Raw genomic sequence first — 27976 nt, forward strand, 5'->3', positions numbered from 1 at the left:
CAGCAAACGTATTAAGACGCAAGGTGCTGGCTTGTAAGTATAAAAGAACACAGTACTTAGATGAGCACATGCAGTGTTTTATTTTACAGCACTATTTTGCAACAAATAATTCTCCCAAAGCACATGATAATACTAATTCTCTAATAGATCTTACCTCGATGGTAGCTTATTTAAAATATGAAACATTTGTCCATTATTAAAAGACTCATTTTTTTTTTTTTACAGGTTTTATTATTTGGAGCATTTGTCTTTGAGTAGCAAATTGCACTAAAGTAGTGCAATAGCTCTGGTACTACCACATTCAAAACCAAAACTACAGGGGATAGTACAGGGGAACTAAGAACAGCTGTGGCCAACTCTCACTGCTGAAATGCATGTCTGGGCAGATCTACATGATCTCCTGCACGATCTAGGAAACCAACCTTTTAAGTGTTTGACAAATTAATATTGAATATTACTTAATTCTGATGTCTTTCTTAAGCGAAGTGACATGGGCTGTGCTTCTGATAGTGGAGAATGAAGTATTGCACAAAGAATAGAAACAACACCCCACCTGCCCAGCAGTTAGTATCTGATTTCAACTACTGTGTGTGAAATAAATAAATGCATAATTGTCCCTATTAACAAAATTCCTTCATCTTCCACTCAGGAAGCTTCTATTACTGTAGCAAAATAGAACTGTAGTCCATCTACCCAAGTGTCCAAATGCACAAAGATTCACAGCAGGAGGACAAAGAACTCCAGAATGGAGAACTTTCTGTAACAGAAACTGAAGGCATTCTGTATTTCTAGGAAGTTTTTATCACTGACAGACTAAGTGACAATACATCATTTGTATTTTGTTATATAAAGGCAAAAAAAAAAAAAAAAAAAAAAAACACAAAAAAAACCCCAAGAAAGCTCTTCTCATAAACAGAACCGACCTTCTAGACTGAGAATAAATTCCAGTTGGGCAGAATGCAAAGTAAAAGGAAAGGAGAAGTTTGAACTCTCCTGGTTTATTTTTAAACTTAGGATACAGAGAAAAATGCCTGCTAATGTAGTTTTTAAATCCAAAATGTCAGAGGAAATTGTGTAAGTTTCTACAGTCCTAAAGGAAGTTACTACCCACAGAGTCAGGGAGAAGGTAGGTGGGTTTTCAGCTTTTCTTGTTTAAGTATCACCATCTCCAGTCTTTAGTTTTACAGTTTTATAGTTTCTTTCAGGGTTAAACATCCTGGGAAACAGTGGGCCCCACTGGTACAACTATTACTCAGTCAGTAGCCACTATGAAGAGTTTTAGTTGGCGTGCGAAGAAGCAGCTTATTAAGAACTGAACTTCAGTTCTAGTTTGTAATGAAGATAAAGCATCTTTTCAATGCTGAATAATATTTAGTGAGTTAGACATTACAATACTCTGAATCAGATGTTTGATCTCCATGCTGTAACATGTATATAACTCTAAGTGTTTGGGTTTTTTTTTTTTTACTGTTTAAAAAAATTACCTACTTGTGCAGTTCTGTAGATCCAGGCCTCCTGGGAACACTCTTTCCTTTATCTGTATATTTTGTTCTTTTTTCTCCTAAAGAGATACAGACATGTGAAGTACCCACTGGCATTTAATCTCAGTCACAGCTTGCTGACTGACTGGATCAGTTCTGGAAGGCTTTCCCATGTGAGAACTCTCACAGCTTTAAAACTGGACAGCGCTGCTCCCAGGACGGTCATTTACAGTAACTGGCACCACTGTTGGTCTCTTAACTTTGCAAAGAGGGTTTTAAGACTTGCTTTGATCTGCATGTAACCATTTTCTGAGTGAGGAACACAAGCAGGAATACAGAACAATACTGCTAAGTTACAAAAAGGTTAAAATTATTTAGAACTAAATCCATATGATCTATATGTTTCAAGTCTGAAGGAAACATTATTAAAGGAGAACCTTCTATTTTTAAGTATTATTGTGCCTAAGGGGTAGAAATCACCACATGATGTGCCTGTTCTTTATGTAGTTCATGTATTTCTCAACCAAACAGCTACTGTTGTAATACTGAAGAAAAGATACAAGGCAAATTTCAAACTGAACAGCATGACTCTGTACTGGAAATAGAGGGTAGACTTCGGGGGGAAGCATACAGCCTTTCAAATCCACAGAAGAAGGGAACCTCTTTAAGACAGAACTGCTGCTATTGCTGTCAGTATCTCTATGAACTGCTTGTAATGGAACTGAAACAAAGATACACTCCAAAACCTAAGAAAAACTGCAAACAAGAGTAAGTTTCTGAGTAAGCTGGAAAATAAACCTGTATCCCACTTGTGAGCGTAAAAAAAAAATCTCTTCTGAAAAATCATAGTTTGTAGCAGATTTATAATGAGAGAAACAAAACTTGAATTGTTCTAACTTTGATTTAGAGTCCTAAGCTGTCACAGGCATCAAACATGTTTAGTGCTCAGTTGGTACAAGTCAGAATACTTTAAATTAGTAAAAAAAAATAAAATAAAAAAAATCCTCAAACATTTGTTTACCTGAAGCTAACAAAAATAAAAGGGGGAGAAAGATGTTTGATGGGAAAGCTTACAATATTCTAGGAGAGGTTTATTAAAAAATACAGCCTTTAGCAGAAAATGTTCTATTTCCAAGCTGTTTAGAGGTTTTTGATTCAAGAGATGTTAAAAAGCAGCAAGAAAATTTTTCTTTCTCTTCATATGGGAAAAAAATCAGTAGCAAGTTTGATGCTATGAAAATCAATTCAAAATATAGCTCATCATGCTTCAGGAAGGGAAAAATTAACAAGAGTGGCCTTCCTTGTTTTAGCCAAGTACCACAGCGGGAAGCGAAGGCTTGGGAGTACAAAACTGACATGTGCAGTATAAGTGAAGGCAGGCAGCAGCTCCTGGGAACGTTCTACTCTAAAACTACTGAAGGGAGACAGATTGGGGGTCAGGGCAGCTCATATAATATTTATTTATGAATCAGTTTCACCCTTTAATGCGCCAATTCAAAACAAAAGAACTTCTTATTGTTATTAAATATGTATTTCATCAATTCTGGTCCAATTGTCAAATGAATCGTAACTACAGACAAATTTTATTCACTCGTATTACTCACTACCAGAGTCTGAAGCTTATCTCTATATAAGCAATGAAACTTACTCGGAACTTACGCATGCATATCCACTTGCAGTTTGAATTAAAGAACCCTTCAGAAACTTACTACCTCATAAAGTCTAATCTGTGTAATATAGAAAGTTTAGTTTAGAAACAGAACTTGTTTAGAAACAATTTCTAATCTTCAGAAACATACTGTTTATAAAGTGGAGATTTCAGAAGCTTAACAGCAAATTTACACCAGGTTAGTGTTTCAAAAGAAGTTCCTTGCAAAGTCAAAGTTAACTGTATTAAAAGTTACATAAATCAAATAATGTGCTTGTAAGTTATATATAAAAAGTCAACAATGCAAGATCTGATTTTCAGAGATCATAACACGTTTTCCAAGTCCATGGTTGAATCCACATATTCCTTCCTTAAGCTATTACTGACACTTGCTTATATTTCTAAGATTTGCATCAAATCATTCACAAGTCTACCACCACTGCCCATTTTTGGAGATCTATGCTGGGATGCGGGTTGCAGCTTCCTCTTCTGCATCAGCTCTGTTGGCATTTATTTCTGCCAGTGTTCGGCCAAACCGCGTCCACTCGTCACTGCGAGGAACTGCAATTTGCTGTGGACAAAGATAACATTATTTAAGTTCACCAATATATACAAACAGCTCGTTTTGAACGGCAGAATTCATAAGTAACATTCAGAAGAGCTTCCAACAGAACAGCTTACCTTTCTTAGTGTAAATTCTAAAGTAGTCAAAACATCAACAGCTCTAACTAATGAAAACAGCAGAATTTGAGAGTGATGTATTAAGTATGCAATGATATCGTGACAAGCTTGCATGAGACTGTCTCTAAGAAAGGAGATTATTGCCACATCTGCACCCAGTCGACACATCATGTACTACTGCAATACGCACGCTCACGATAGCAACCACTTCCCTACAGGATGAAGTCAAGACTGCTTCATTTCAAAACTTTTTATTCAATACTCCTCAAACAACCGTTTGAATTTACGTGAACCAGTTATAAAGAACATAAAATCCCTACAAACAAAGCTGTTAATGGTTTCATCCTATTTCACCAGCCTGAAAATTAGGTATTTAGTTTCCGACTGGTGTAGCTGCCAGAAGGTATGCTGAAAAGTTATAACAGAATATGTGAAATAGGCACATAAAGGAAATGTTATTTTTTCCCCCTCTTATCACAGAGAGGGAAAGTTAAAAGCAAGTTGCAAAATGCAAGTCAAATAAAGTTGATTGTTCTGTAATGCACTTTGCACAGCACATGGTATACGTACCTCTCCCACATCATATATAACTATTTGGCCCTCTGAGTCACCGACAGCAATCTCTCTCCCAGTATGCGTCCATCTCACACGGTTCAGAGCAGGATTGCCCTCTACAGTAATGCTTGCAGTTGGCACCTGTATTCATTTGAAACATACTATTAAAAATGCACGGGGATTCCCTCAATCGAAGACTACAGAAAATACTTCATCCATCAGCATTGTATCAAGCTGGACTTTTCAATTTACACAGAGTCTGTAGGTCTCAGATGACTCTCAATGGCCGTATGCTATCACTAATGATGTAACCAAAACAACAACCCTCTGACTTTATCAAAATGCACACCTGCACTCCTGCCATGACACAGGAGCCATTCACCTTGTAGCTCTGTGAGACAGCAAGGAAGAGTCCTGGAACTTCAGGCAAAACTACGGACACAGGGCAGGGATGAAAGCAGCTGCCTTGGCAGCCCAAACCCAGACCAGAGGCTACAACTGGGTAACTAATTTAAAAACCACGCACTGCCCTATGCTTTTAGAGAAGCCCTCTTTCTTCTGTACGCACTTTTGTGAAGGTGAAATTTCTAATTGCAGAGTATGTCAGAATTATCCCTTGTCTATCTCTAACAAGTTTAGTCTTGGAAAGGGTTTACACTATGGGTAAGTTCATAGCTTACACCAGAAAACCCAGGCACTCCATCCTCTAAGTTTAGAAGCAACTTTTAATTTCATTGCAGTTATTACTATGGCAATAGCAACGTGGCACTAAGAACAACAGTGGTGTCCTGGTGGCAGGTTTCTTCAGACTGTTAAGCTGTAGGCTGCCAAGGCCACACTGAGGAAGGCCTGAAAGTCATTTTCACAATGTGGGCTGGTATTAAACCAACAGATATTTTACATTCTTGTTATGGTTACAACAATTTAATTACTGCCGCCACTCATAACGACCAGTCACTGGAATTATTACCTTGCAATCAAAGTAAAATATTCATTAGGCAGAAACTACTGGAGCTTCAGAATATTTAAGGACAAGAAAAATACTTCCGTGAACTCTTGTCACTTTTTTCCAAGTGCACAAACAATTTTCCAGCTATATTTGACTGCTAACTTGATTGCCTCACCTCAGTGTCATTGTTGAGATTCCACAGGTCAAGCCGGCCCATCCCATCCACACAGGCAAACAGGGCAGGGTGCGTTGGAGACCACATAACATCATAAACATAATCTGAGTTGTCTTCAAATGAGTAGAGAGGTTTGTTATTCTGAAAAAAACAAAAAACAAAAAACAGACATAATGCAATATCCCAAGTCTGCAATTCAAATTCTGTCGAGTAAGACAAAACACAAAACTTATCAATAACGTAAAAAAACCAAACAGCCTCTGCAAAAAGCAGCCAGAGACGAAGTGCATTATCAAAGACATGCTTTCCAATGCACAAAGTCTCATCGTGGAAGCTAATATAAAGAAATCATTAGCAAGCCAATACTGTAAGAGATTTTAAACTTAACACATTAAAAATCTCGTACATCAAGAAAAAGCTAATTCAGTGACAGTACTATGTTCCTCAGGAAATCAGCACAACAGAAGAGGAAGTAATTCCAGCAAGATGAATACTATGTGTGTCAATTGCAAGTCTCTAAATGCAGTTTGAGATTAGTTTTGGTGCTGTCTCCCAGTCCTCCACAAAATTGTAGCAAAACATTTGTCTTATGCATTAAATGAAGTATCTGAATTTAACAATGATTTGTATTTGATTACACTGTAATCATTGTTGATAACAAAAGGCAAAAGGATGAACAGAATGGATCAGAAGTACACAAATGATGTACAGTCTGAAAGCAAAGACATCTTTATGTTGTTAACTAGTTTTGTTCATCAGTTGTCTTCTCTTTGCAGTAAACCAAAAAAGAAGCACTAGGAATCAACTGGACTGCTGGTAGGGATCTGGAGAGCTTCACACAGTTTGTCTTCAGTTTACCTAAGTTTCCTGAGTTGAGTAGGTTACATTATAGCACCACCTTGTGTCAAGGACTATGAAGAAAACCACTGAACTATCTATTATAGTTACCTTCGTTGTCCAAAGCTTTACTGTCCAGTCAAAAGAAGAGGTGACAAAAAGATGTGAGAAGTCTACAGGTCCAACTGCTGCATGGCAGTGGATACCTGTGATTGGTCCCTGGTGTCCTTCAAACATCTCACTGATTCCAGCTTTGCTGTTTTAGAATATATAACCAAAGTTAATTTCTCCAGAAACCATACATCTGCAGACAGAGATAGCACTGAAACGCATTTTAAATATAACCTCGAGAAGATTTTGCTGCTTTGAATGGATGTTTGCCCAACTGTAAAGGCTTAATCTCAACAGGCTCACAGAAGACCAGGCTTGAATATTGACTTTAATTTCAACATCTCTTTTCTGCTCTCCTTAAGTGCCAAAAATAGACCATGGGGTGCAGAGACTCATTCAGCAGGTACCAATCCACTCATGTTTAACTGTACTGTTTCAAAGCAATAGCTAAAACTTTGAATCATACAAAGAACCAAATCCAGACTCAGGAACGAGCATAAAACTCCCACTGACTTAAAAGAGGAGCTGCAAGTACACCTTGTGGACACATAAGGGTTCAGACATAAACCAGTAACAATATATCCCTAATAGTCTTCTATCAGAAGTGATGAAAAAAGAGGGGGGGAGGGGGAAAGATGGAAAGAATGTTACACAGAAGTGATACAATTTCAGCTATTCTGGAACCAAAAAGCCGTGCAGCAAGGGTGATGTGTATTTGAGATGAAACCTGGACACTCAGTTATATTTAAGAAAGCAATTGATAAGATACAGTCAGACAATTTCAAAATAGATTGAACAGCAGGAGAAAAGCTAGCCAATTTAAGATTTGTGCGTGATGCTACTGTACAATTATCTACAGAACTGATACAAAGTTTGGAATGTTCTGCTACAATTCAAATGAATAAAACCTCAGTGACCTGCGCTGCCCCCATCACTGCAAACAACTCCTGGCCAATGCAGAGAGCATAGGACCAGTTCTGTAATCAAACTCCTCCTGGTTTTAATGAAGCTCTTGGAAAATAGCATGCACAAACAGTGCTATTTCAAAGACTGTCAAGAACAAAGACTAAACGTGTACTAGAAACAATTTTAGCGGTGTAAAGCATACATGGTCTCATCATTTCACAGCTTTTATTTCCTTTGAATAATTAAAAGCTTTTATTCACCTCCCATGACGGCATGCAGTATAGACCAAGCCTTCTTCACTTCCAACAACAAAGTTGTTGACATCACCAATTGGGAAGGACATGCAAGTAACAGCCACAGCCTTGGACTGTTTGTGAACCAGCTCCATGCTATCCTGTAGTGAAAAGATCAGTAACTTGCTTTAAAATGTATGAAAGAGACACTAACAGTTACAAAGTCATTTAGATTTCTCTAGATTTGTTGTTCTACTTAAGTAGAATTGTGCAAGAATAAGAAAGTTCTCTCTTGTGCTAACAGTGAATATCATAGAATCACAAGGTTGGAAAGGACCTACAAGATCATTTAGTCCAACTGTAATATAATTTTTACAACGTCCCACAGGGCAGAAAAGGCATTTTATCCAATACCTACTAAGCTTAAGTATAAATGTGTATTGTGAAAATGTTTATTAATTCTTCTTACATTCATTAACTTTTTATAAAGTATTTATCTAGCATAGATGCTATACATACCCAAACTTATCTTACCTGTGGCTGGGAAAGCATGTCTAGGCTCCAAGAGCATATCTTCCCATCGGTTGAGATACTGATCAAGTTATGAGCATTCTGGGTCCCAACAACATTTACACAGTAGACTGGATGCTAAGAATTATGAAATAGTGTCAGAAAAAGGAATTACAATTCTAGTGCAGTTAATACACTACAAAATATACAATGTCATTTAATGAAAGAGAAAAGGTTGATCACAGTGTAGTACAGAGAATACTCCCGTTCTTCAGTGATAGCACAGGAGAACACAGACAAACATTTAAGCATTATCAATCAAGTGCACCGGACAGAGTTTCCTGGAGGTTAAATGCATCCTAACAAGAAACAGTCTTTGTAGATATTTCACCCCCTACCGTGTGAGCAGCAGCTGAAAGTGGAGTTCTCTGCACTGGAGTTCTCTTATTGCTGCGATTATCCCATAGCACGATCTGGCCTGAGTATGTGCCACCAACCACCAAATTGGGATGAAATTTTGCAAATGTAGCTGACATTACTGCTGACTGAAAGGGGAAAAAAAAAAAACAAAACAAAAACACACAAAAACCTATCATTCACTGATGCTACATCTAAAACTAAAAGAAAACCTGACCAGTAAGTTCTTTACTTTGATTTGATATACTATTTCATTGTTCTACCACATGTGGATTCAAAAACATTCTGTGAACACCCGTAGGTTCTTAGTTTTAACTTGCATTCAGAAAATGAAGTCCTCTTTTTTTCCCACCCCGTTTGTATAAATTCATATTGCTCCTAGCATGGTTTGTGAGCAAGAGAAGATCCAGTAATGTAACCAGTAAAGTTACGTTATTCATGTTTTGCCACAGTCTGGGGTCATTTTTTCATGAACCTACAAATCTGTCTCGAACATAACAAAGCTACTTTTGCAATCTGGGCTTCGACAGTAATCTGACAACACTGGATTACATTTTGTTTCAGCTATGTAATTTTTCATAAATACAACATTTTGAAAGTAAAGTGGCTATTTCAGACTTGAGATAATGGAAGAAATTTGCAAGATTTTATCTTTCTGCATTTATTGAGAAACCTCCATCTGCCTTTTTCATTTGCAACATGTGTTTCTAGTTTCCATCCTTGCTCCATCTCCTCAGGCCATCTTCATTTTATTCAGTAAATTAAGCTCTAGTAGTATACAACTCTGCGCAGTCTCCTTACATACAAACCTTCTTTGTGGTTCAGCCATTACACAAGAAGGTTTTTGGGCTTTCAAGTAAATTAAAGTGGGTTCTAAAACAAGACTGAATTCTGAATGATGTTAGAAATTCTACAACAGAAGAATGTTTCTAAGCTGCGTTCTTTAGCTATCACCATCTGTTTGCAAATACATGTGGTTAAAGTGAATGCCAGCCCCATGAAATAATTATGTTGACAATCATAAGGAAGGTAGATGTCCAAGCTCATCAGCATAAAATCTTTATTCTCACAAGACAGAACTGTACCTGGCAATGAAAGACATACTCTGGCGTAGTTTTCTTGTACTTCATATTCCACACAAGGGCCACTCCGTCAGGCTCATGAGGTGCATCCTCATTGTTGTTGTAAGAGGCAACAAGTAATTCTGGGTACTGAAAAATGAGAAAGATTTAAAACGAGCAAGATGATTAGCTAGTGGTCCAGACAATCCTAGAATCTTTGTTCTGTGCTGCCAAAACAGGGATCAAAGAAAAAGAGAAACAAAAATCACCTCATATAAATTCCTGTAAGAAATGGCATCAGTTAAAACTGCAGTTGTTACAAATTTAGCTCATAAAACATTATTAATGTGCACATAAAATTCTTGCTCTTTTATCTTAATCTACTTTTATGTGTAAAACCTACTACTACTAAGTGAGCTCTATTTTCTGAAGCTAATGCTCAACTTTGAAAAGAAGAGCATAAAGGAACAACCAAACATGCTGAAGACTTTCTCTTTATAATTCAAAGATTCTACTGCTTTTTACATAAGATGTAAGTTCTTTTTACTATTTGCAAACCATGCACGATTTAAGAACTGTTCTAAGGAACACATTTAGAAATACAGCGTATTTCAATTCTACACTCAGAAGGTTCAAGTGGACAGAACTAAAAGAACTTAAATATGACTGTATAGTTTTTTTGTTTTTTGTTTTTAATTTTACCTGAGACGACCAGTCCAAACAACAGACAACACGATGCTTTGACCAACGTTCATCAAAAAACTGCCTATTTAAGGACAGTTTTGCTCCTGCTTGAATCTCCCTGTGAAGGCAATTAGGGAATGTTCATCTCTGACCACTTTTTCAAGCAAAAACGTTGTACATTCACAGTAAAGCATTCAGCGTTCACATTACCCTTCTTTGTCTTCTAAGTCTCTTCCACTGTAGTCAAAGAAAATATTGATTTGTTCAGAAAGGGCTCTTTCAACAATCCTTGTAGAGTGGTCAAAGAAACTTAAAAACTCTTCAGAATGCAAAATTTGTTGCTTTTCCTCTTCCGTAAGTTCATGAGGGGCAGCTGGAAAAGGATTACAGGCTTTCTATAACACATACTTTCACAAATTCTTTCCAAGAAAGGGAACTAGCAAACAAAAGTATTTATCACAATGCACAATGTTAGAAAACTTGTTTCTTAACATCCATGTACTTTATATTAAGTCACACAATTTAATTTCAACTCAGTGGAGAGGTTAAAATATATTAAATATTTTTCTTTGTAGCACAAAATGCTGAGGTGAAGCGTACCTTCCTCCTCCTCTTCCTTTTTGAATGTTTTTACTTCCTCAGGTTCGACTAACGGCTTTGGTGCAACCACATCATCTTCTTCTTCCTCATCTAAGAAAAAAGTACGAGACTGTCAGTGGTTTTAGGGAGGAACAGTACCATTCTGTAGGAATCTCAACATATAAGAGTGGTATAATTTAGCTTAAAATGGCTCTATCTATAAGATGTACCTCCCCGTATAACATCATCTCACGCACTGCCTGCAGCTGGATTTTAAATGCACTAAAATACATACCTGTATAAACTGAAAAAAGACACAACAAATTGTAAAGAATCCAAAGTGGAAATCTCTCTTCCAAGCATTTATGATTCCACACAACCATGTGGTTGATGCATGTTCTGTGTAACATGCTGACACATTAATGCTACAGAATAAAGAAAAATCAAATGTCTAAAATAGTCTACAGCACAGCTGCTGACTGGGGATCTGAAACCATCAGTCTAATGGGCCTTTCCGCGGCACAAAGATGGCTTACATTAGCTTTCAGGTTGCTACTCTGAGAGGCAAATTTTGCTAAAGACAATAACAGTGATAGTACATTTTTTCTGTCACTGTAAAGGTGAGTCTCATTATCTGTACCATGTTTGGCAATGAGGACTTCATAGCAAAATGTGTTTTCCCTAATTGCAATGAATAACATACAACGTTAACGTTCGGGAACGCTGACAGGACTTACAGCATTTTCTGCATTTCTGCATTTTATTTTTTGAATACCGTAAACCAGAAAATAAGTTTAAATTACTTTGTGTTGTGGAATACAGGCTTCCTGGCTTTTCTTCATCCACTTTCCCCATATAAGCTTCTGCAAAGACCGTTTTTATCAGTTAAACAGCTACATCACCTGTCTGTAAGGGAATAGCAGCAGGAGTCTACTGCATGCCTCACCACAAGTAACAAGGCAGTATTCAACATGGACTAGGTTTGTTTGTTGCAGCCGTCTCCCTGACCCAAGTTCAGTTACCTAACAACAACAACAACAAAATCCACGCACACATAAAAGAGAAGCAAAAAAAAAAAAAAAAAAAAAAAAAGGAGAAAAAAAAGCATGGTCAAGGGATGGGAACCAGCTGCCGAGCCAGGGTCCCAGCAGCCAGCCAGCTGACTAGATAGCAACAACCAGATGGTACTGCTGGGATTGTCTCTCAGCTATGAGGTGGCAATGGGATGGCACAGCATTTTTCTGCCTGACTGCTTCCAATCATGTCTTTCCCCAATGGCAAGCCTGTGCAATTACCAGCACTCCAGGAGGTCTACAGACAAGCCTTTACCCTGCAAACAAAATACAGCTTGTAGGCCATACCAGCTGCCAAACCACACACATAGTGATAGATTTAAAGAGGTCTGAAAATCTTTCTAACTCCATAGTGTAGGCAATAAAAATATAACTGTACCTGCAGGAAAGATATCTTTAAATGGCACTGTATAATGCACACAATAATACAAACTCCAACTTAATCAAAATGATAATGACGTATGCCAATCCTACATTACTTGAAATTGAGCGATTTTTACGTTCTGACAAGTTTACAGAACTAGGATAAATGGCATGAATGATTTCAATATATGCTCATACTTTTGAACCAAATGGTGAAGGTTAAAATCTTTCCTTTCAAGGGCCTCAATCAGCCACAAAGGAAAACAGTAATCACTGTCTTTTCAGCCAGCCCAACCGCATTTGTCAGCCCTTTCTCCGTCAATGCAGCCAGAGCAATCAACCTGCCAAACATTCAGAATGGAAAAACAATCTGAAAATACAGGGTATAATGCACCTGCCAGTGAAAATGGCCATTTGAAGAAAAGCTAGTGATCTCAGTGACCCTGCTGAGGAGGCGGTGGTGCAAAGGGGAAAGAACGCGTAAAAGAATTCTTAGTGATCTCCACTCTCTTGCACATTGACACTTCCTTACAAAGCATGCCAATTACAGCTTTTGTGCTACTTAAAAAAAATGAAAGCTTTTTTGGGCAAAATAATCATGCAGAGAAACAGAAAGACACTGCTCCCTTTAGATGGATTCGCGTGTACAGCAGACGAGTAATCTGAACACCAGACAACTTGCAGCAATTCCAAAACACCTAATTCTTAATGTCAAATCACGATAGGTGTGAACACTAATTAATTAAAAAAAACATAATACAAGTTAAGAGATGCTATTTTGAGAACAACAAACACAGGACAACAAATTCAAGTTATACTTTGATAAAAATGGCCCCCTCACTCTCCCAGCCAATCAATACAGCAGACTGAAGTGATGCCCTAAATTCAGACATTTCGTTGGGGTCACTCTGGATACGTTATTCCAGCTCTGAAAGTCCCAGATTAGAAATTTCAACCCACCCCTGTTAGCCATACTACACTGATTCTAAGTACCATTTTCAGTGACAGGAGTCAAATTCTTTTCAAATGCAGACGGTCAACCCCTTAGTGCTAAGTGACCTTCTAATCTACATATTTTATTCAAAAGATCATATAGTTGATTGCTCGTGCCTTTTAATGTTTGAAACATAAATGGCATATATTATACAGAGATCTAAATTCCTTCACAGTACTTGCATTGCATACAGCCAGCTGATATTACTGCACTGAAATGCAGGATAAGCACTTATTTTAATATTCTCAAAGTATCAGACATGAAATTGAACATGTCATCTCACTGTGATTTATCTGTAACTACATAAATCTTAAAACTGCCTCTTCAAAGAAATAAAAGTCATACGCAAACTTTCTTGGATCCCATGGGAAAAAAAATAGTTCTTGACCTCATTACCCAATAGTAGAATGCTTGCTCACAAGCACTTACAGTCTAAAAAGGTACTGTGATGCTGTACAGAAAAAGAGCTAAGAAGTTTTGGTTGTACTTCTCTTTTCCCTCACATACTTGGATTTCATTACCTAGTTCAGGTGCTGGTATTTCCAGGGAACAGCAATGTAATACCCAGCAAACACTGAAAGATCAGGCATACAATTCCTAAAGAAGCTGCATGTCTAGGAAGTCAAAGATCCACATGAAACATTGGTATACATAATTTCATGTCAGCTTTATGAATACAGAAATCTCAAAGGCACTGGCTAACTTCATCCTCATTATTTTCTACTGACTGTACCTATTGGCACTTCAACTGTCAGCTACCACATGCAGTTCCTTAGTTTATAAAAACAGCTGTTAAGAGTTAGGGAAGTCACACGGCTCTGAACCACTGGAAATAGGACTGTGTCACATTAATGTATTGATGAACATTCTTTATAACATGCCAAGTGATTAAGTCCATGTTTTTTTCTGACAGGAAGCTGGGAATCCTACATTATCAAGTGAGCACGAAAGAATGCTACATAGGCTGCCACTTCCACAAGGACAAATTTCTTGTCAATGAACAGTAAAAGCAGGTTTAATGAACCACAAGATTTTGACTTCAAGTTTACATCAAAATTGTGATGTATTTTGGCAAGATGGAAAGAAAAGCAGTGCTGTATATTAGGCTGCACCCAGCGATAACACTACAGAGTGAAGTTCCAGTTGTCTGAGTAATCTGTTGCTGCAGAGTAGGTTAATCAAAGTTAAATCATCTGTGAAATGGGTGGCTTTTGTTAAGCAGAGTATATCTTCATATCAAGTTTTCCCACATATATTTCACTGTACATTTAAGACCTACCCAAGGCAACACATGAACATATAAGGCTCTGTTATTTCTTCTTAGAATATTAGAACATAAAAACGGTACTTTCACTGTAACAAGCATCTGAGAGAACAACGTATACCTCCAAATTGTTATCCAGTCTGCTTAAAAGGAAGAAGTACTCGGTATCTTCATTCTTAAATGAAATTCTAAACTCTTCAAGAAGTAAAGCTGATGGAGCAATACTGTCTGCAGTCAGTGCTGACTGCATATGCACTGCATTGTACAGTGACACCAAGCAAAGATCCTGTTTGCCAGGAAAAGTCTTGACTGAGAGGTAAGCAGAAGTGTATTCAACTGTACAGCTATCTTTCCTTAGATTAACCACTTCAAGGACTCAAAATAATACATCTTAATATTGGCTGCACTGGTGACTTCTTCCCATGCATATTCCAACAACAGCTTAGCAAATCAAAAAGCAAGAGATCACATAGTAAGGTAGAGAGCCATGCAACAAGAATAACAGATAAGGATAATGTCTGCATCAATAATTACTGAACTCAGTAACTTGAACCTGCAGAACATGAAGACACACATCATCTGCCTCTCTGTTGCTAAAACTGCTTCTCCTGCTGTCTGCTATAAAGAAATGAATGTACAAAGAGAACACAATTTCAAATATATCTTCAGAGAGTAGATCCAAAGCCCGTTGCCTGATAGAGCATGCCAAGTAGAGGCCAAATAGTAATCCTAATAACCAGTTGACCATACTAACTGAAAAGCACATCCACCAAAACTGGACATTGAGAGAAGCAGGCAGGAGTGTTATACACAGCATCATGGGAAGTGAGAAATAGAATTAGACAGCAGAAATGGGGATGGCAGAATGAGGATGATGGGGAATGGAGCAGCGTAACAGTATGTTCATGTTATGATGGTGACAAAAATTACTGAAGTGGTAGTAATGCCATAGAGACCTAGATGTTAAGGTTTATTAGTTATGAAATAAGGGAGAACAGCACCGAGTATGGCACAACACTTAAGCCACAATAAACGTATTTGGTCCCTAATACAAAAAACAGGTCATCATTACAGAATGAGAAAAAAAAAACAACAAGAAACACAGCATGTCAGGAGGGAGGAAAAGATAACTTATCTCTGCTGCATTCCTTGGAACAGCAAACCATTCATGACTACATTTTATTTCTTTCACATGATAAATGCAGCTGCTATAGTAAGATTAGAATACTAAGGCTATTGAAAAATCTGGAAAAAAAGAACAAAGATGTGAAAAAATTCAAATACTGAAGTAAGACATGCTTAGATTTTCATCAAAACAAGAGGTCTTGAGCACAAAGATCTCTACCCCAACACTATTTCTGTGCTTCTCTTCTTTTATGTCATTAGTGATGGGCTCGTATAAATTGAAACCAGAGGAAAAAGCAGCCGTGGGTTCCAGTCTTTGTATGAGAAATCCTTAAAATACTGTGGATTTACCTTGTAAATCTACTTTGGACTTGGACATCCTCCTACAAGAACTATGAAACATGCTTATTAACTTCAACTTTGTTACAGTGAACTGAAAATGGGCATCTTCATGACTGTAACTTAAAGCTGACATTCAAAGCCTCCCCTATGTAACAGTCACTTCATTTGTTGTGCCACAAAAGCTTCTACAACAATTATCAACTCTTTTAGTTTTAAGTTAGCTTTCCCCTACTTCCTATCTGAACCTCCAGATTAGTTTTAGCTTGAATGTTTCTCAACTCAACTCACAAATTGAAGTATGCAACCACCTGAGGCACAGAGAAGCAATGCTGAAGTGAAAGTAGAAGTACTTTGCTACTAATATAAGTTCTAGTAACTTTCTTGTATGTGAGAAATAGGCAATTGCATGCTCCAGTCTGGGAGGTCTTGAAGAGAAAAAGCTTTTTAAGTTTGCAGTGGACAGCTACTACATACACTGCAGCAAAAGCAAATATGTAACTAGGCAGAAATTCAGCTAAATTTTTCTTTCTGTAGAGCAAACATCCTAGAAAAGTAAGAAATGGAACAAATAGGATTGTTATTCTGCAGCATCAGTGTCAGCATAACACACCCTACAGCACAAAAGGACCTAAAGCTAACAGGACTGCCAAGCATATCTAATGAAAATGTTTCCATCATCCTTTGCACAAAAGCATGGCACTAGCAGCATTTTAAAGTGTCAAGATACAAGAATTAAGAGAGATTCTCTCCGCTTTATGTATATGCATAAAAACATACCTGCTGTCATTCTGTTCACTCAGTTTGTTGCATAGACACAAAGCTTCCAAGAAAGTTCCGGGGGAGTTCTCAATCCAAAATATATCCTACATTCATTTATTGGTTGACAGCTACTTAAGAAACTGAATGTCTAAATGTACACTGACCAATAAATTGCCACATATTATCAGTAAGAGTAATGTTACAATTAAACAAGATGTAGAATGCCAGTAACACTCTTAAGGCAGACCTACAAGTCTTTAGCAGTAGAATTTATACAAATTATATCACAAATCAACAGCCATTCTACCACATTAAGTTTTGAGATCAAAACCGTTGGCTCTAATTCAGCCAATCGCTAAAAGAAAAGAAAAGAAAAATACATTTGGTTGTACTACATTAACATTCACCTTCCTTTGGCTGAGTCATAACAGGTGTTTGTGTCTCCTTCGTATATGTAACAATTTCCCGAGGAGGAAAGTCAACTTGTGTGATTTTGGCCATTCCAAGTTTAACAGGTCCGCGTCTACATAAAATTAACAGAAACATCAAGGAAAAAAAAAAAGTTAACTTCATGAATTACTTTGTATTCTGTCTACAGTAATACTCAAATCATCAAATCACAGCATAGCTTTGTGAAACTTAAGACCAGCGGAAACTTATCCCTGAAAAAGTCACAAGCTTACAATCGACACTTTATTATCACTATTATTTAAAATCACCTATATTCACAGCTAAGACAAAAAGAAAGTTGTGCAAATATACACAGGTATCTCAATTAAATGATATCACTTTAAAGTTTTGCTCTTTCCAGCTACATATAGTACTGCTCCATATATGAAATATCCATATTTTCAGTGGGACAGACCTGCCTGCATAAGCTGTGTTTGTACGGAAATGGCTTTAGGACTTCAAAACTTAAACAAACCAGCTTCATTACTCTGAATTAAAAAGCATTTCCTAGCTTATTTAATTTTGCCATCCTTTTTTACTTACTTCTAAGATGCTATTTAGAACTGCAGACCTGAAGGTCACATATTGACAAATGATTTATCCATAGAGCAATACTCCAGTGTACATCACTGGAAAGCTCCGAATATTCTGCCTTTAGCTTACGAGACATGTCAGAAATATGGAAACAGCCAGGATCGAGTTACAATGCAAGATGTATTTCCAAAACCAACAAAATATTTAGTTTTTGTAACATTCTGTACAATTATATTATAATTATCAAATGCACAGTAGTAATAATCCATTTTTCTTTTAAGTATCTATACGAAGCAAAATTTCTTATTATTTTCTAAGATAGAAGTGGGAAGAAAAAAGGAAAAGCTTCTGGTGGGCAGAATCTTAACTCAGAGCATAACAGCTTTATTTCGTGATTATAACGAGCTACAGCTTCTAAACATATTTGTCATTTATGCATGTCATAAGAAAAGATGGGAGTCATTCCATTTTTAAACATATAGTTACTCTAAGCATTATAAAGACATTTCTGTTAAGTTTACATCTTGCCAAAGGAAGACTCAAAGAAAAACGTTAGTAAGTAAGCTCTATGATTAGAAATAAGTATGTTACTTACATTAAATCAGACCAAAATCTCCCATTTCGAGCCAACTGCACTACATCTAAGGACACTAAACTTCTCTAACTCACAGAACAGTCTCCTAACAGTAACTCAAAGGCTGAAGAAAAAAAAAAAAGTAAGCTCTTACGCTCATTATTCGCAAGTGTATGAAAGAAGGAATATAAGAAATCTATGCAATACCCCAGATCGGAATCAGAGTGGAGCTGAAGAACTGATGGATCAGTATCCCAATGCAGCGTCCTGATACCACAGGTTGAACAAATCATGCAGCATTAGCAAAAAAGGCCAGAGATTAGTGAAGCAAATACACACTATGAAATCCTAGAGTTACAGTAAGCTTATAGTTATTTCATTGTTCACAAGAAACGAAGCAATGTAATATCAGTTAAAAGAAATTCAGCAAATATTCAGTGCAACGATACATGCAGTCAATACAAAAGTTAAAAAGCAAAAACAAACCCCAGAGCTATTAGAAAAGAATCAAATTCTTGTAAAGATTGAAAGTTAAAGATCTGCAAATGTAGCTTTTATGACAGCTAATAAAGATATTTTAAATAGTGACAAGAACCACTAAGAACTTCCTTTCTAAATCTGTTCATATCTGTCCATGCCTTAAGATGACAGATTTGTTAATGTAACACAACCTTGCCCAGAGCAGTAAATATGGTGGAGGAAATGGTCATATTGGTAAAGGAAATGAGTCACCACACAAACCTTTTGGTACATGGGCAAAAATGCATTTCCACTGGGAAAGAGAACGGCTAGAGTTTCCAAGATGTGACACTGCAGTAATTACGGGTTAAGCACTGCCTTGGGCTTCTAAGTGTCATCTGTGTTACAGCCAACTCCACTGAAGATATTTAAATCCCGTGGAAATAGCAGACTTAATATTAGTAACACGTTACAAAGTCCTGTTCAATAACAAACAGAATAGATCCACTTCAAGCCACTTTCATATCAAAAGAAAAATGAAGTGGAAACTAGATCTTCCCCTTCATATTTTCATTTAGTCCAACTCCTGCTCTCAGGCAGAGTTTAAGAACGACCATGTAGGAGATTAACAGACAAATCTGCATTGATTTCTGAAACTTTTAGATGCTATATTTTAAAACATATGATTTAACATATATTTTTAAATGTTTTACAGCAAATCAAAAACAAAGAATCCATTATTTTACTATGGCAAGTCAGTAAAATGTAGGTTTCCACTTGTATCCCATGCATGGTAGTGTTCTTAGAAAGCAAGTGCAGAAATCCAGAGGTAAAGCTGATTGCCAAAATGTATAAGCCATGTAATGAACACTCAAAATTGTGAATGCTCCATTATGACCTCATTCTTGTAGAAAGTATGCTAGAAGAATAGCTAGTTACACTAAAAATAATTATTACAAATCCAGCATACTCAATTACCAAATCATTCTACATAACTTACATTACATCCACTGCCATAGCTTAATATCTGAATCTCTAAAACCTTTACGTATGTTTTGTGCACAAAATTAATTATTCTGAACATGCTCATTCTTTATGCACCTGCTGTTTGTCTTGATGAAATAGACTTAAGTTTGGTGCCTGAGACTTCAGGCTGGAGATGGTTTGCACAGATTCAATCTTCCATGGATACAAAAAATGAAACAGAGCAAAAGCAAAGCACCACCTACCTAAGACTTAGCTCTTACTGAGGTTACCTTACTGCTTTTCAAAGCTTTTTTTTTTTTTTTTTTTTTTTTTAAGATAAAATTATGTTTTAAAAATGTGTACAACAAAAAACACTTGCAATAGCTCTTCAGTGATATCAGAGGTAACTTGCTTTACTTGCTTTTTAAATAGTTAACAAAACAAGTACTACCGTACTTGTTATTTTTTTCCTCAGAAATATTGTTTTAAAAAAGTAATGTTCAGAGATACAATAAATCTATTAGCTATGTATCACATGGATATAAAATACTGTTTCTTTTGTTTCCCAGAAGTTTGTTACACCTTAAGTGAATTTATATATCAAATCATCTATTTTTTTTATTCTAGGCAGCAAATTTAAATATAAAGTGACAAATTGATAACCAGTAATAACAGATCTCAAGTTAAAACTTGCTAGCAGCCCAGTTGAGAACAACGCTACTGATTCTTCAGTTACATGAGAGGTGATTTCCAATTGCACTATGAACAAGCTATGCACAAATCTGCACCCAGCATTTAAAAAAATCTTGAGGTTCATATCTACTGCCTGTTGTATTCTTCTCTGCCTGGACTCACTTACTGGTTCCTGCTCAGAATTAAACAACTTGTAAGCCTTTGTGCAGCTCATTAAAATCTTGACTATTTTCAGGCTAAGATCGCATACAGCGACACAGACGTAACCCACCTGTATACAAGGATTTACTACAGCCTTTTTAAAAGATGTTTCAAAGTGGTTTAAGTATTCAGTCCTTCTCCAAAGCAAAGACTCATATAAGCATGAATGTAATTTGAGATAGCTGTGCTTTAACTAAACTTCATCCACAATATATATTCAGGAAATTAAAGTACATGAGTAATTATCTTGTGGGCAAAAAAAATAAATAAATAATCAATATTAATAGGCAAACGTTGCTTGTGTTCACAGACTGGGCTTGAGAAACAGTAAAAATTTTTCACCCATGAATCTCCACTCTGAATTTGTAGTTTAACAGAAATATTTGACAAGAAAGCATTTCTCAAGCTGTTATGCACAACACATTGCTCAAAGGGATAGAAAAAGCACTGGAATTAAAGAATAAAGCCATGGCTGTACTTTGGGCAAATGATAGAGATAATGGGTGGTACAGACAAGTTCTGAAAATGGCTACAAGGTGGAAGATCTTGAGAAATATAGTTCTGAGTATTATAAAAAAAACAAAAAACAAACAAACAAAAAAACAATAACCAAAAGTAGAAACAAGGCAAAATTTGTAGACAGTATCTTTTATTAGATCGAGCAGAATGGAGTGAAGGAGACAGCCTATATCCATTAGAAAGCTGAGAAGAGCTCAGAAATTTGACCCCTTAGTTGTTTTACTGTCAGAGATATTCATGCTTACAAGAACATTACCACAAGACATTCAGACTCTTTAAAGTTTAAGCTTCAAAATTCTAAGTTTAAAAAACTCTGAAGATCATGTTAGCAATCTAAAATTCATTCCGTGCAGTTGCATTTCGAATTTTAAAGCAAAGCACTTCTATAACGTAGCCACTGTTCACAAATTCAATGTTATTGTAGAGTCGACCCTTGATTCCTTAAGTTTAATTATTCTGAACGTAAGCATTAAGCCCAAGAACAACCAAGGTGACATACCTGGATCCAACGGCGCCATCGCCGGAGTCCTGGCTCCCAGCCTCGCTTGGCGTACTCACAGATTTGGAAGACGGAGAGGTAGGAGGAGGGACTAAATAGTGAAACAGACAGGTATCCGCTGTTACTACTCGCAGAGGTTGCACAGCTTAGGATGTTTTCAAATTAATTTAACATGAAGTATTAAAAAAAAAAAAAAAAAGTGATGGCAAACAAAAAAAAACAACATGGATGAAAATGAATAGTAGAAAGAGAGGGGAAAAGACAGTGTTAACATTTCATGCTGGATTTCATGCAATTGTTTGGTATTTATGCATCTGGTGCATACAAGAAGACATGGAGGAAAAGGCATTAAAAGAAAAGAAAGGAAAATAAATTTTTAAAATCTGAACTTTGAACAAATGGTAGCACCAGTTTTCAAAAGGTAATTTCCACCAAATCACGTTGCTTACACATCAAAGAAAAACACTTGTTAACATAGCTCTGATATCAGTGTCCAATTTTTCAGAAAACTGAAAGTATTAAGCTTAGTATCTTTGCTTCTAATTGTACAATCACAGAAATGCAGACCAAAAAGATGTGGCTTTGTCATGGAGCATATTTTTGCTTTAGATGTAACCAAATCAACAAAGTTCAGTGCGTTACAGTGATGTTTGTTAGTGGTGCATTTTAGGGGGGAAATCTTCATGCTTCCTTTCTTTTCACATGACAAGCAGCCTGGTACTGATACACTGGAACTTGTTGATAGAAGTCAGTTCATTCCCATCACTTAGATGAAGACTGCAATTGCATTTTAAGAAGCAACATGGTTTTTTTTGGAAAGGATACATAACAACAAATGATTACCATGCATTCATGCAGTTTAAGCAACACAAAGCTAACTTCAAAACACCTTTCAACTTTTCTTTTAGAAAGTGATTTTTATTTTTATTTTTATTTTTCAAAGAAACAATGAAAAACCTTAAGTTTATGCTTAAGAATCAGGACGTGCACTGAAGTTTCTTTTATGCTTTTCAGTAACGTGAAACATTCATTGTACAGATTCACTCCTTAGCGACACCAAAGAAGAAACTTCAACCAACAAATTACAGCTTCTAACTGGTATCCATCATGTCAGGGTGAGTACTGAGGGAGAATTCTGAATTTAGATACGCAACATTTCAGGAGAATTTCTTGAAATCACCACTACGTTGGGAATTCTGAAGAGCACCTCCATCCTATCCCAAAACAGAGATGTGGTTCTGGTTGACAGAAATTACATCCTGAATTTAAAAAACAGTCAGGATTTTGACTGTTTTTAATTAATGGACTTTATTTATTAAAATTGCATGCCTACAAGGGGACTTCCATATACATCTAAAAATCGTATAGTTATACTTCATAAATACATAAGCGTATATGCATGTGTATGAAGCTTTCACGTTCTGCAACTCACCATCACCATCTACTGAACAGTTTATACTAAAAGCAATGTCTGTAGGCCTGTACATTCCAATGTTTCTGTGCATTACTGGAAATGATGGCACTTTAACAGCACCCTCTTTTAAATGAACAGGTGAAATTAGCAACTTATCATCTAAAACTGTCCGTACAGCTCTGTCTCGGGGTAATCATGGCAAAAAGAATTCAGTAGTTTCGTTTGATGCTACAGTGCCCTCTGGTGGCACTATCCCAATAGAGCATGCCAACATGAAAGTTCCTTATTCACAAACAAGTGGGTTCTTATAAAAAGGATAAGTATGCTTTTTTCTCTATCATACACCAAGGTCTCTTTTCCTATAAGAAAGCCATCCCTTGTTATGAGCTTTGTATAATCAATGAATATACAGGTGTTATAATTAAGAAATATACGAGAGAGCTTGGCTAAGCAGGTTATTATACCAAAAGAATAGATAAAGGGCTTAGTCTTGTCCCGGGCTTGCTGGAAAACTCCAAAAGGAGGAACCTCCAGAAAGAGATCTTTCCCCACTGGTGGTCAGCTCTTAAATGGGTCTAGGAGAGGTGCAGCCAGGCTCCACCCCTTCCTGCAGCGCAGGTGAATTGCCTTCACCTGTGCTCCCGTGGTTGACTCATTGCTCGCCTCGGGTGATCAGTCAGGGGTTCAGGCCGTGATTCAGCAGTCCCCATACAAGTTTTTAAAGCAATTTTTTATGAAGGAATCTAATCTCCAATTATCCACCTACGGTGTCAGCAGGAGCTTACACTAACTGCAGGCCATGCTGGGCAGATGGGAGATAGCTTCAGTTCAGGTGCATCACCAGTGTGCTGCCACACCACACCAGCGCCCAGCCTGCACCCGCTTGTGCCTCAGGCAGGACTGACAGCTACCAGCAGGCACTGTAGCTTAATTCGGATATCTTGAAAGGGATGAAACTAACTTCTCCAAATATCCATGTGCATGCAAAGGTGCAGTTAAGTAGGAGTCCAACAGAATCACACACACAACACACATTAAAATTAATGTTGTGGATGTGGCCGTGGGAGCAACTTTAATGTCGTTTGCTATGCTTTTATAATGTGTGAGGACTGTCCAAAAACAATTATGAAGATTTAATCACACAGACCATAGCCATAACCAATTACTATTATTTTTTGTTTGCAAACTCAGTTGAAATAGACTCTTGTCACCACTGAGCCAAACTGAAAATTAAGTTTTAACTCCTCTTTGATTTCAGAACTAGAGACAAAAAAGCAAAGTTGAAGTATCACCTCTTCAACTTCACCTTCCAGAGGGAGGTGGCTAAGTAAAGGCAAAAAGCAACAGTACCATAAACCAACTCATGGAAGAGCAGCATAGATATGAATAAATACGAATCCTTGACAGTTAGATTTTATGCTTAGCTTTGCTGCTACTCCATCAAAGTCAGTCAGGTAATCAGTTTAAGATAAGGAAAAATTAGGAAACAAAAGGCGCAGCAAGAAAATGAGCTGATGCCATAAGGAAATCTCGGAATTAAAGATTAAGCATTATGGAAAGAGAAAAAACAAACAAAAAACATCAGAAAAATAATGTGCAAGAGGAATATAATATTACATATGTAATATTATAATCAAAACACTCCAAATAATCTACTAAGTTGAAAATACATCTTATACAAGTATTACTAGTGATATGTACTGAAAAAATGTATAATTGCAAAAATACTAACAACAAGGGTAAAACGCTTATCTCATAAAATACTATGAATATTCCTACCGACAGGAGACTCCGGTGTCAAGCCCATGCTCTGAAGTAATGCTTCAGCTTCTCTTCTCTTCTTTTCAAGGTCAGATTCTTCTTGAACAGGAAGAACATCCTTCTTCTGATCAGTCTAGAAATAATTCAATAATTGCATTAAGGTATTTAAAAGGCATTAAGAACAGTTTCATCTTATTTCTGAGATCTAACCACTATGCTTTCTGTGGTACTGGAACCTATCAGACACATTAAACACCTCGCTAATAATTCTGATGGATCTTTCTGCACATAAAGTAAAACCAGACAGGAGGAATTAAGAGGTTTTGTAGCTTTAGTACCATCTTCAAGTCATTTTCTTAAGTTTCTTTATTAGTTTTGTTCAGGTTGTTTTACTATCTGCTAGATTTCACACGCACAAAAAAAAAAAAGGCATAAAAATGACACACCTTCTCACATGTAATTTAGAAATAATGCGGGCTCTTCAGCGAAAGATGCTGATCTCTCCATTTTTCCCCAATTTCATTTAAATGCTCACACAACTACAGAAATTTGACTCTTAGCTTAAGTGTCCACAAGTCAGTCACTGGCAAGCACGTATTTTTAATTTTAATCATAGAAATACCAGACTTCAACAGAAGCAGCAAAATCCCGACCCAGTTACAATAATCCTACAGAATGAAGAAAGGTTCCTCCCATGACTGCACATTATACCTCTGACCTACTGTACATCTTTGAAAAAAGGCTCTTCCAAACTTGAGAGCAAGTTCCCAACTGATAAGATACTGTATCACCAGTGGAAGCACAAGCATCGGCAATACAGAATTACATCATCATCAGAGCACAAGTGTAGGATTTCCCTGAATCATTTTGCTGGCAGATGCCTGGACTTCAGTCATACGCTAACTGAAAACAACTTCAAGATCGTAACTAAAAGAAGAGATGTCATGAAGAGGTGACACAGCACACCAAAGCACTTCAGCAGACATTCTGTTTATGATGTATAATCCCCTTTCAGGAGAAATTTAGCAGTGTATCACAGATTGTCACATAACTTAGCACAAGGAAATCAAGCATAACAAATTTTGAGTCAAAGAGCCAAAGAACATTGCACATTGTTTGTATGGTGACAATACTGACACACAGTTCATACAGACATCTCTGAAACTTCATTTCAGAAAGGAGTTCTCTAAATTATGCCATCGCAAATAAATAGAGTTTTTGAGTAATACTTCAGCCACTTCTCACAGTAATTTCATTAACTATGTCCCATGCACACAAGAACATCGTTCTTATTTCTAAAAATGCAAGCATTTTCAAAATCTACCTTACCATATGGATAATTCTAAAAATCAGGTTTTTTTTCTTCTCACAAAATGAAAACACTACATTTGCATAGACCATTAAATAGACATTCCCTAGATAACACCTAGCAAACGACTAAGTGAACCTTCTCTTTTTAGGCGCGTTACATATATTTAGGGCAAGTTACATAAGCGACAGTCAGGTTTCAAACAGAAAACAGTTTCTTACTTCTTTTTTCTTTCTTTCTTCCTCCTTTCTTTTCTTCTCCTCTCTGATCTGAGCCAATCGCTGCTTCTTGCGCTCCAACTCCGCCTTCAGTTCGCTTTTGTCAGACATGACTGCAACACTGATCAACACAGAAATCACTCCAAAAGGTTTTGTTTGCTTAAGATTGCTTATTTACAGGAAAATTGTTATTGTTAATGTAACTGTGCTAAGTGGCTAAAGACAGAACATTGAAAAGTCCTAAAATCATAATTGAAGTTACAATCCTGTTTTTACACTTAGCAGATTCTCACTGCTAAAAAGACTGATTTAAAAACCATAAGGATGACAAGGTTACAGCAACTTTTCCCAATGTATTTCTGAAGCTTTTTTGAGACACTACTTTGAATGATACATGGAGCTCCAAAGATGAGGTTATATCATGTTGCACAGAATTCTATACAGCCCCAGAGCCACCTATGGTATTTACACACAGTAAACAGTAGGAAGGGTGCCCACACGTCTTTACTTTTCACTGCAGCCCCTTAATTACTGGCATTTTATAACCTAGCAGGACGAATGTGATCTATCCTGTTAGATGTGCTTGCAGGAGCCAAAACAGCAATCTAATCAAAGATGTAATAGTATTACTGTAACTGGTAAGGAGAGTAGGCAACTGGAGGGACAACTGTGAAGTATGTGCATCACTGATCTTTTTGTCTTTCATTTATAGATCTTGTGTATGCTGCTGAGAAATGGGCGGGGCTTCCAATGACAGAAATTCTACCAAAGACTCGTTACATAAGTCATTTGGTTAAGCACAGATGGGAAAGCCAAGCATGAACAAACGCAGACCAAACCCAAACCCTTTCAGGAGGCAACAAGTCAGAAGATGGGCAGGAAAAGCGTGTGAGCAGGCAGGGCCAACAGCAGCTGCATCTTCCTGCTCAGCACATCCACGCCAGCAACCAAAGAACAGGAGTGACTCCGGTACGGCTGCGGGCCCTACAGCTGTTACACGCATCAGCGACACAAGCCCTCATAGGTGCAAAACAAGAACACCCACACAGTGTCTGCACAGCGCATCTAAGAGCAGAGCTCGATGCAAGCCTCCCGCGCTCATCCCGGGCGCACACGTCGGTAGCTTTTCAGCCACGTTCTCTGCCAACGCTGAAGCGTTAATAGATAATGACGCACCGCCGGCACTGCACAGCGGCACGGCGGCCCCCGCCCAACGCTGCCCCCGGGCCACGCTCCGCTCCCAGGCCCCACCCGCGACCGCGCCCCTCATGGCCGGGCCGGGCGGCACAGCGGCCACGTCCACGCCGTGGGACCCCGCGCACCTGCCGGCGGACCCGCTCAGTTCCGCGCCCTCCGCCCTCGGCTGGGCCCAGCGCCCGCTCCCCTTCCGCCCGCTCCACAAAGGCAGCGGCAGCTGACGGACGGCGGCCTACGGCGGGCGCGGAGGCTCAAACCGGCCGCAGGGACTTACGGCGGCCGCGGAGGCTTCAAAGCAACGCGACGGGGAGCGATCGCAGGGAATCACTCGGGAACGGGCGCAGAGCGACGCGAGAGGGCGGGGGGCGCTTTCAGAAGCCTCAACACCGCCCCTTCTGCCGAGTGTCGACGACGCCCGGCGTGCAGCGCGCCGTG

General features: G+C 37.8%; 1 protein-coding gene across 4 annotated transcripts; it reads right to left on the reverse strand.

Annotated features, from left to right (window-relative positions):
- Positions 1–56: 56 nt before the first annotated feature.
- DYNC1I2 (dynein cytoplasmic 1 intermediate chain 2) lies at positions 57–27975 on the reverse strand. Of its 4 annotated transcripts, none has more exons than XM_085228387.1 (17): positions 27816–27973; positions 26348–26465; positions 24836–24950; positions 21643–21733; positions 18513–18572; positions 17155–17270; positions 10849–10938; positions 10459–10621; positions 10267–10366; positions 9589–9714; positions 8485–8631; positions 8111–8224; positions 7604–7737; positions 6438–6582; positions 5490–5630; positions 4381–4506; positions 57–3700 (listed from the first exon to the last, which is right to left on the reverse strand). In XM_085228387.1, exons 2-17 carry the CDS (start codon positions 26453–26455, stop codon positions 3587–3589), a joined length of 1890 nt encoding a protein of 629 aa, XP_085084513.1. In that variant the 5' UTR covers positions 26456–26465; positions 27816–27973; the 3' UTR covers positions 57–3586. The 4 variants fall into 4 exon arrangements, 3 of the variants coding, with proteins under 3 accessions (XP_085084513.1, XP_085084514.1, XP_085084515.1); XM_085228388.1 differs by lacking the exon at positions 27816–27973 and adding an exon at positions 27667–27807; XR_014884462.1 differs by lacking the exon at positions 6438–6582 and having other exon boundaries at positions 27816–27975.
- Position 27976: the final 1 nt, after the last annotated feature.

This window comes from Meleagris gallopavo, chromosome 7, assembly GCF_905368555.1.
Source record: "Meleagris gallopavo chromosome 7, MGAL_WU_HG_1.1, whole genome shotgun sequence".
Lineage (NCBI taxonomy): Eukaryota > Metazoa > Chordata > Aves > Galliformes > Phasianidae > Meleagris > Meleagris gallopavo.

Coding starts and splice junctions, on each gene's coding strand:
- DYNC1I2 (XM_085228387.1), bottom strand. CDS start 26,455: ATGTCTGACAAAAGCGAACTGAAGGCGGAGTTGGAGCGCAAGAAGCAG. Junction 17,271..18,512: donor CACTCTGATTCCGATCTGGG/GTATTGCATAGA, acceptor AATTTTATGTAG/ACGCGGACCTGTTAAACTTG. Junction 5,631..6,437: donor TAAAGCTTTGGACAACGAAG/GTAACTATAATA, acceptor TGTTTTTTTCAG/AATAACAAACCTCTCTACTC.